We start from the raw sequence: 10,266 nt of genomic DNA on the forward strand, positions 1-10,266 counted from the left end.
CCGTATCTCTATGTGCGGGGCCCGGTGCTGAGCATTGTGAGAACAATCTCGTCGGCTTGGACGGCGAACTCGGTGGGGTAAGCACGGACAAATGAGCCTTGAATTGGATGGACCTCTCCTGATCATTTCCGACTGCAGTCTCTTCCACCGTGTTACCCCCCTTGCGTTCTCTTGTCCTGGTCCGATTTTTGCGATTTTTGCGATTGCATATATATACATGTCGCTTCTTGCTTGGAGATTGTCTTCTTCTGTTTGTTATTTGAGTTTGTGGTGTAATCTGTCTGTGACGCTCCTTTTGTTTGTGTGTTTGTTTGTCTGTCTGTTTGTTGGTTTGTTTGTCTGTTTGTTTTTCGGTTTGTTAGTTTGTCTGTTCGTTTGTCTGTCTGTTTGTCTGTTTGTCTGTTCGTTTGTTTGTTAGTTTGTTTGTTTGTTTGTCTGTCTGGCTGGCTGGCTGGCTGTCTTTCTGTCTGGCTGTCTGGCTGTGTGTTGACTTTTTCTGTTCAGTTCCAACCGCAGTTTCTTTTGATTTTTACTCTTGATGCGTCCCTGCTTTAGCCATGAAGCGCGACATTGCCTTCTTGCCACGTATTTTGTAATCTCTCTCTCTTTCTCTCTCTCTCTCTCTCTCTCTCTCTCTCTCTCTCTCTCTCTCTCTCTCTCTCTCTCTCTCTCTCTCTCTCTCTCTCTCTCTCTCTCTCTCTCTCTCTCTCTCTCTCTCTCTCTCTCTCTCTCTCTATCTCTTTCTATCTATCTACAGTATATATCTATCTATCTATCCATCTATCTATCTGTCTATCTATCTATCTATCCCTTTGTCTTTATTCTTTAGTATTTTCTGTCTTCCATAATTGTTATGCACGAATTCCGTCTCCGCCACTTCTTATTATGACCAACAAAAATGGTCGGCACTGACCTGTGTCCGAATTCTTCATTATATCGGACGACTGTAGGAGACAAAGAAATATTTCGAAAACAAATAAAGTATGAGTACTTGTGCAAGGGACTATAGGCGGTGTGTAGGTGTGTGTGTGTGTGTGTGTGGGGGGGGGTTATTTCCGGTGGTCGGTCGAATAAACTAGACCGGGAACGTAATCAACTAACCATTATTATCAGATATTTGTTTCTGACGGTACCATCTGCTCAGATTATCGGTGTGCTGCAGGCCAGGGAGCGTATTCAAGACGATACGACTACTTTGGTAGCTCTCGGTCCTACAATTTTTGTCGTACTGCCGTATTCAAATGCATCGGACAGCCTCCCCGATAGCTAGCGGGGAGATTCCCTTGTTTACGGTCGCTCTGCGCGTGCGCCTGACGCAGCAGCTGAGCCCTGTCAAGGCTCCGCTTGCTGTGGCTGGCTGACCGTGGCTGGCTCACCCCAAATCGGCGCCACGCAAACATCATGAAGAGGCTAGGCACTCATTCTGTTCGCAAACTGAATGTTGTCAGTTATCACATCCGTCAACAGTCAACTGCAACATATCGTGCATGCGGAATATGAATGTGTGCATGTATCCCGTCCCCAAAAATCGTATGTCTTAGAATGTTTCTTCTTTCCCAGTATAACCCTGCAAACTGATGGCCGCCATCTTCAAATCAAAGTTATCGTACCGACAACAGTGCTTATCGGTAGGGATAGGCACCTCTAACTCTATTGTAGGACAGTGCCTACGGTAGGCGCTATCGGTTGTTCATGAATTCCACGATAGGGGGGTTATCAGAAGTTTTCTGTTTCTCGTACCGACAAAACCCTTGTCGGAGACTTCCTGAATATGGGCCCAGGCTTACGGGTAGGCAGTGCTCGCAGCTATTTTCGGGTGGTTGTATAAAGACCGCCACCCCCTTCTATCCCTTTAAATGTAACAAAAGCACAAGAAAACAGTAAAACAAACAGACGAGGAAATGAAACAACAAATAAGTAACCAAGGAAACAAACAAACAAATAAATGAAAAAGCTTGACGAAGAAGAAGGGTGAGAAAAACACTGCTACAAAGGACGACAACGACGACAACGATGATGCTTACGATTTGGTTTGGTTTGTTTGTTTGCTTAACGCCCAGCCGACCACGAAGGGCCATAACAGGGCGGTGCTGCTTTGACATTTAACGTGCGCCACACACAAGACAGAAGTCGCAGCACAGGCTTCATGTCTCACCCAGTCACATTATTCTGACACCGGACCAACCAGTCCTAGCACTAACCCCATAATGCCAGACGCCAGGCGGAGCAGCCACTATATTGGCAATTTTAAAGTCTTAGGTATGACCCGGCCGGGGTTCGAACCCACGACCTCCCGATCACGGGGCGGACGCCTTATCACTAGGCCAACCGTGCCGGTATGCTTACGATGATGACGATGGTTACGATGATGATGATGGTGGTTATGATGACGGTGGTTATGATGACGGTGGTTATGATGACGATGATGACGATGACGATGACGATGACGACGACGACGACGACGATGACGATGACGATGATGAGGAGGAGGAGGAGGAGGAGGAGGAGGTAAAAGACGACGAATACGACGACGACGATGAAGACAACGACGAAGACGACGACGATGCTGCAGGTGGTGCTAATGACGATGATGAAGATCGAAACAAAGAGGGATGGGCTAGGGGAACTGCAGAAAGTGTAACAAAGTCGCTTTTCTTCTTGTTGTTGACTGAACTGCAAGCCCGTCTAATATAAATGGTAATACTTGAACCAAACGATGATTATGCTTGCTATTGTCATTGGCGTCGACGAAAGAGAAGAGGATTGATATAAGCCACTTCAATCATTACCCAGAGCCGGTATAGGGTACCGCACTGTAACAGAGACGGTTGTTGAGAAGCAAATTTGGTTGGGAACACATGGGGCTGGGATGAGGAGGGGGGCAGAGTTGGGATGGGTGTATTTTCTTCGACGAAATGTTTTCTTTGTGTCTCTGTCTCTGTATCTCTCTGTATCTCTCAGAATCTCTCTGTATCTCGCTGCATCTCTCTCTCTCAGGGGCGGGAATGTAGCTCAGTCGGTAGCGCGCTGGATTTGTATCCAGTTGGCCGCTGTCAGCGTGAGTTCGTCCCCACGTTCGGCGAGAGATTTATTTCTCAGAGTCAACTTTGTGTGCAGACTCTCCTCGGTGTCCGAACACCCCCGTGTGTACACGCAAGCACAAGACCAAGTGCGCACGAAAAAGATCCTGTAATCCATGTCAGAGTTCGGTGGGTTATAGAAACACGAAAATACCCACCATGCTTCCTCCGAAAACGGCGTATGGCTGCCTAAATGGCGGGGTAAAAAACGGTCATACACGTAAAATTCCACTCGTGCAAAAAACACGAGTGTACGTGGGAGTTTCAGCCCACGAACGCAGAAGAAGAAGCTGCATCTCTCTGTCTGTCTGCCTTTCTTTCTTTCTTTCTTTCTGTCTCTGTCTCTAACTTTTGTTCCTGTCTACCTGTCGGTCTGTATACTATTTGTCTATCTGTCTTGCTTTCTGTCTGTCTGTCTGCCTGTCTGTCTGTATCTCTCTCTCTTTCTCTCTCTCTGTCTGTCTGTCTCTTTCTTTCTCTCTCTCTCTCTCTTTCTCTCTCTCTTTCTCTCTCTCTCTGTCTATATGTCTCTCTCGTATTCTCTCTCTCTCTGTCTCTCTCTCTCTCTCTTTCATTCTTTCTGTCTGACTGTTTGTCTCTGTCTGTCTGTCTGTCTGTCTGTTTGTCTCTCTCTCTTTTTCTCTCTCTCTCTGTCTCTCCCTCACCCTCTCCTCTCGATCTCCCTCTCCCTCTCCCTCTCCCTCTCCCTCTTCCTCTCCCTCTGTCTTAAATGTCATAGAGTAGCAGCAGCATGTCATTTCTTTGACGTTCATCATGTTCCTACGTTTACCCCACACAGCAATTTGTTGACACAAACACGCTTCAAATCTTGCATCTCTCTGAATTCAGCGGCCGTAATCGATGTTTCCGCTCTCATATTGCTCCTCAAAATGCAATGTAAACAGAGTCATACAAAAACTCGCCTTGCCCAAAACCAGACATGGTTCGATAATCACGCTGTGGCGATAATGAGACTGTCTGGTATACAGCCGATGGCAAATGTGTAAACTGTCGGTTTTATTTTGTGTTTTACTTGCTGGCTGCAAAAAGCAAGGGTTAGTGTTGCATTAACGATACTATTTGGTTTCATGGGTAGGGCTATACTAAACTAGCATAATAACACCATGACTTAGTCAGATAATATCAGGTTTTGAGCCCGCACTCTCTCTCTCTCTCTCTCTCTCTCTCTCTCTCTCTCTCTCTCTCTCTCTCTCTCTCTCTCTCTCTCTCTCTCTCTCTCTCTCTCTCTCTCTCTGTCTGTGTCTGTGTCTGTCTGTCTGTCTGTCTGTCTACGGTCTGTCTGTCTGTCTGTCTGTCTGTCTGGGTGTGTATTTGTTTGCGTGCGTTCGTGTGTGTGTGTGGGTGTGTGTGTGTGTGGGGGAGGTGGATGGGTGCGTGGGTGGATTGGTGCGTGAGTGCTTGCGTGCGTGCGTCGCGCGCGCGGGGGTGTTTTAATTTTATTTAGATTGGCAACTTAATTCAGATTTCCGTTTTTGTTGTTGTTGTTTTTTGTTAATGGGATCGTTGTGTCAGAACCACGAGAAATCGCTCGCACGTCAATGTTCACAATTTGTCACCATGTTGAATACTGACACAATCACTTAAAAGGCATTGGAAAATGTAAGACTAGAACTCTCTCTCTCTCACTTTTAGGATCAACGCTATAAGCTCATAGACTGTTGTTGATTCTAAATATGTTCTCACAAAAAGGTACATAAGTCGCTGCTGGTGAGCTGCTCAGCAAAAAGAATAAGGTGGTGATGGTCAATATGGTTGAAATTCACTTTTTTGCTGTTTCGGACAGAACTATGTTTCATTTACCTCATACTGCCTGTATTTAGCCAAAATCACCTTAAAAATATTATGTTCAGTATGTAATGTATGCAATCAGTGAAGTCGGTGTTCGAATGTGCGCATAAATTGCACTCTAAATACTTTTCTAAAGGCAAACTATTTCCACCTCTGAATTATTTTGATATTGTACATAATCGGTGAATTCGGTGTGCAAATCGATGTCTCGATAAGGACTTGCTAATTACTTTTTAACGCCTTTAGTTCACAATTGTGGAAATCGGTGTTTAAATTGACACTACCTACTGTGTTTCCAATGCCATCCGAATGATTTTTTTAGAACACAATCTGTGAAATAGGTGTTTTTAACAGAGGTTCTTGCCGATGAGTTCAGTTCAACGCCTTCAAAATGGTTTTGTGTAAACATAATCGGTGCGTTGTTTAAACGAACGTCTTGTTCAAAATGTTTGTATACAACAATGAATTGGTACATACACAATAATTCAGAAGTGCGTTGACTGGGAAGTCATCAGCAAGACGCCCGAGTGAATACGAACGTCACGTGCAGCTAAACTCCCCACTGTCACTACTTACTGCTGGCTACATTACCACTTACTTACTCAGATGCCGTCCATCTCAGGGCTGGCCTGGCTACAATCAATCAGCGATGGAAATGGCGAAATCGCAAGGCATTGTCCACCCTAGCGGCGGGAAACAAGACTGACCTCCGTAAGACCTTTGTAGTGGCATGGACTTCCTGCCATCTTTACTTATTTGCGGGCAATAGACTCTGGTCTGTTTACTGGTTTGCAGACCGAGGAGTATAGCGAGAGGAGGAGGAGGGGAGTATGGCGAGAGGAGGGGGGAGTATGGCGAGAGGAGGGGGGGAGTATGGCGAGAGGAGGGGGGGAGTATGGCGAGAGGAGGGGAGGAGTATGGCGAGAGGAGGGGGGGAGTATGGCGAGAGGAGGGGGGGAGTATGGCGAGAGGAGGGGGGAGTATGGCGAGAGGAGGGGGGGAGTTTGGCGAGAGGAGGGGGGTATGGCGAGAGGAGGGGGGGAGTATGGCGAGAGGAGGGGGGGAGTATGGCGAGAGGAGGGGGGGAGTATGGCGAGAGGAAGGGGGGGGGAGTATGGCGAGAGGAGGGGGGGGAGTATGGCGAGAGGAGGGGGGGGAGTATGGCGAGAGGAGGGGGGAAGTATGGCGAGAGGAGGGGGGGAGTATGGCGAGAGGAGGGGGGGAGTATGGCGAGAGGAGGGGGGGAGTATGGCGAGAGGAGGGGGGAGTATGGCGAGAGGAGGGGGGGTATGGCGAGAGGAGGGGGGGAGTATGGCGAGAGGAGGGGGGAGTATGGCGAGAGGAGGGGGGAGTATGGCGAGAGGAGGGGGGAGTATGGCGAGAGGAGGGGGGGGAGTATGGCGAGAGGAGGGGGGAGTATGGCGAGAGGAGGGGGGAGTATGGCGAGAGGAGGGGGGAGTATGGCGAGAGGAGGGGGGGAGTATGGCGAGAGGAGGGGAGTATGGCGAGAGGAGAGGCGGAGTATCGCGAGAGGAGGGGGGGGGGGGGGGGGTCGGGGTGGAAGGGGGTATACGCAGAGAGCTGACGACAGAGCGAACAAACGAACGAACGGACGGGCGAACGAACGAAAGAAACAACGATTGAACGAATGGACGAACGAAAGAACGAACGGACGAACGGACGAATGAACGACCGAACGGACGAACGGACGAATGAACGACCGAACGGACGAACGACTCGAACGAACGAAGAAGCGAACGAACGATCTTTATCACTCAAAGATGGAGACTTTAGGCTGACGCGTAGTCTTACACTCTGTCTCTTCTAAAACTACGACGTGAAAATGGGGACAGCCAAACTAGAACAATTTCAAACAGACACGAACAGAAGAGTGTCAGGTTACAAAGTGACAGAGAAGAGGCTAGAGTATTTCAAGCCATACCATTATGGGTGTTTAAAAAAAAAGCATGCGACTACATGGTAGGAGGAGGAGTGATGGTGAATGCGACTAGATGCTTTTAGGTTTTAGGGATTGAAAAGGAGGGAGGAGTATGCTTATAGTTATGCGATGGTATGTTTGAGTTGTAGGCCTATACATTGATGAGTTATGTTTCCAAGCTGTATTCCTGGTGCTTTTAGAACACGTTGCTGAATAATTTTGTTTGTGATGATCTTGTGATCTGGTGATTGTTGTGGGAAGAAGAGACAGACAGGGGGGAGACCCAGAAGAACAAACATGCTTTTTTTTCTAACTAAATGTTTTATTCAGGCAAATTTACATTTTGTCATGCAACGCATAGAAGTCAAATAATAATAGAGTGGATATGCCGGATAAAGACATATTCTATACAATATACAAACAATTATGATAAATGCTGTTCCACTAGGGGTAAGTATGAAGCCCACTTTAGCATACATTTGTCATAATTCAGTTCTGTACAGTGGATATGTTTATCAATCTTGTATGTGTAGACCAGTTCCTTTAACAAACATGCTTAGTTCAGGTCCATCCCTCACTCTAAACCGAAGTGTTCCACATTTGAATACATTTCTGTAACAATTTTTGAACACTTTGTGATATACCACATAGGTCTACTGGCAAAAGTAGCACACATGGTGTTCACTAGTGTTCAAATGAACATATGCGAACACTATGTGTTTATTATGACTGCCTCTTCTGCGAGTAGGACTATGTACTTTATCACATAGTGTTCAAATCTTTATCACATAGTGTTCAAATCTTTATCACATAGTGTTCAAATCTTGTCACAGAAATGTGTTCAAATGTGGAGACTTTGGTTCAGAGTGCTTGCAGAACGAAATACAGGGAAGCGTACAGAGAGAAGTGGATAAACGTAAAGGTTAGGACAGGCTGGAAGGGGAAGGGAAGGGGGTAGGGTTGATCCAAGAGGATAGATATGCTGTGTCCAGTTCTGTCCCTTACCAAAGGGGAGGCAACGGACGGAAGACATCGGAGATGGGTTCTGTCCCTTGCCAGGGAGGAAATGAAATGGGTTTTTTTTCCCTGTGGTTAAGAGGCAGTTCCAGTTCTAGTTCCCGGGGGAGCAATATAACCTTTTAGGGGGAGGGGGGGGGGGGGGCGGGAGAGATGAAATGGTTGTCTGCTAGTTCAGCCTCTTTGTCAACACGAAAAGGTCGATATCCTGATTCAAAACAGGAGAATACCGAGTGAATCCAACCCACTGAGATCAAAACAAATCTGTGTGACTCAGATCGTTGGCCAGGTAACGGAACACCGGGTTGAATGTCTTGCTCAGAAATAGACCCGTGATAAACTAAGAGGCGACTGAAAAACAAAAGACATTTCACGGCGGAAATGTGAGGGAAAAAAGAAGAAGAACTTTTAATATCACTCGCTAGTGTATAGATACATATGTTGCTTTTTTTTAAGTGGAGGAACAGACATATATAATATACTAATTTTGTGTTGTCGAATATTAAACACTGTATGAACTACGCATTCTTGTATTTGGTTCTGGGTTTTGGATTTGAGCAGAATATCTGTTTGGGATTACATCTTGTAAGGTTCATTAAGCCTAGCGTGAGACAGAATCGATCGGAGATCATAAATTATCCTGGGATCAGAACACAGACATTGAAATAGAAACATGTCACTGGTCTCCCGTTCCTTGGTTTTAATCAAGCCACAGAAGGAACGTCGAGTCAGTAGGAGGGGGGGGGGGGGGGCGGAGGTGTAGAACAAGGACACATAGACAGTTCCGAGTTCCGATTACAATGAGGGCAATGGTGCATGTGTTCGAGTAGCGCTATGTCTGAAGCAAGAAACAAGAAATATGAGTTTGTTGTAATTTAAGACAAAATGAAACCGGTCTCGAGTACGTCGACCTAGTGGTATTTGCAGTGAACACACACACGAAAAATTATAATGTAAATGACAGAACTTTCATTCAACTCTTAAATTTAATGCATACTCAGGTACATTTTTTTTTACCTCTTATTTTTTCATTATTCGATATGTCTGTGCGCTGCAAAGACCATCAGATCGACCAACTCGTAAATGCTTCGTTTTGTCCAAGATTACACGTTCCAGAAACTGACCTTATTTGTTTTTACATTCAGTTTTGACTAAACGTTTTAACATAGACGGGGAATCGATATGAGGATCTTGGTGTGTGTGTGTGTGTGTGTGTGTGTGTGTGTGTGTGTGTGTGTGTGTGTGTGTGTGTATGTGTGTGTGTATGTGTGTTTGTTTGTAAAGGTGTGTATGTCCGTCTGTCTATATGTGCGTATGGGTGTGTGTTTTGTGTGTATGAAGTGTGTGTGAGAGAGTGAGTGAGTGTGTATGTGTGTACGTGTGTAACTTGGGGTGTGTGTGTGTGTGTGTGTGTGTGTGTGCGTGCGTGTGTGTGTGTGGGGGGTGTGTGAATGTGTGTGTGTGCGTGGTGTGTGTGTGGGGGGGTTTGTATGTGTGTATGTGCGATGTGTGTGTGTGTGTGTGTGTGTGTGTGTGTGTGTGTGTGTGTGTGTGAGTGTGTGTGTGTCAGAGACACGTATTTACATTTCAAATGTTCAACATGAGGCTCCCACATGGTTTAGCAGATGCATGCGTCAGCGAATTGAATCTCAGAATCGGCAGATTTTCTTTGCAGAGCAAAAAAGAAAAGTGGATTGAAAGCCGCACTGAATGCCTCTCCCTTGTCGAAAGCTGCTTCTGTACATTATTTCAGGTTTTTGCCCCCTTTGCGGCATCTGATGCGTCCTTAGTGTCGCTGGTTGTCACTATGCAAGTTCATTGACCAGTTCGAAGATTACGGTCAGAACCCACAGCCAGAGCGTTAGCGTTTCGAAGCTTCAGACAATAACCTCACTAGACATACGTTCCTAATTATCGTAGCGAACAAAGGGCAACCCTTTAGTCAGTGTCACGTTTCAATATATCACTTAAGGTGATTATGAACCGGTTAATTACTACTAATTAACTAACCACACCACGATCCACTCTCGCAGTCATACAATTAAATAGAGTCAACAAAAGTATAAGTTTCAGACGCCTGTTTATGTATAAACTCGCCACCTCCCTCGAGCCTTCACTCAAAATATGTTCCTTTTACGTTCTCAACACGTAAAAACCCCGTGATCACTGACAAAATGCCAGTAGTATATAGAAAATTATAGTAACACGCTGATCCCGTGTAAATACAGTCAAAATGAGAATGTTCTGTTCAAAAAGCTCTAGTTCATGCAGGTGTCACACACCCCACGTTGTCACTACTCCAATGAAATCACAGATAAGAAAAGACAACGGTGGTCAACGGGGTGCGTAAGACACGGTGCACTTAGCTTTCTTTCTGTATGCTGGTTAGCCGGTATGCTGGTTAGCCGGGTTGCTGGTTAG

General features: G+C 46.0%; 1 protein-coding gene across 1 annotated transcript; it reads left to right on the forward strand.

The window, feature by feature from the left end:
* Positions 1-557: 557 nt before the first annotated feature.
* On the forward strand, positions 558-9,710 carry LOC138955779 (uncharacterized). Its single transcript, XM_070327314.1, has 3 exons — positions 558-585; positions 2,324-2,637; positions 9,636-9,710. The coding sequence occupies exons 1-3, from the start codon at positions 558-560 to the stop codon at positions 9,708-9,710; spliced, it is 417 nt and encodes a 138-aa protein (XP_070183415.1).
* Positions 9,711-10,266: the final 556 nt, after the last annotated feature.

The sequence above is a fragment of the Littorina saxatilis genome, unplaced genomic scaffold (assembly GCF_037325665.1).
Source record: "Littorina saxatilis isolate snail1 unplaced genomic scaffold, US_GU_Lsax_2.0 scaffold_399, whole genome shotgun sequence".
Lineage (NCBI taxonomy): Eukaryota > Metazoa > Mollusca > Gastropoda > Littorinimorpha > Littorinidae > Littorina > Littorina saxatilis.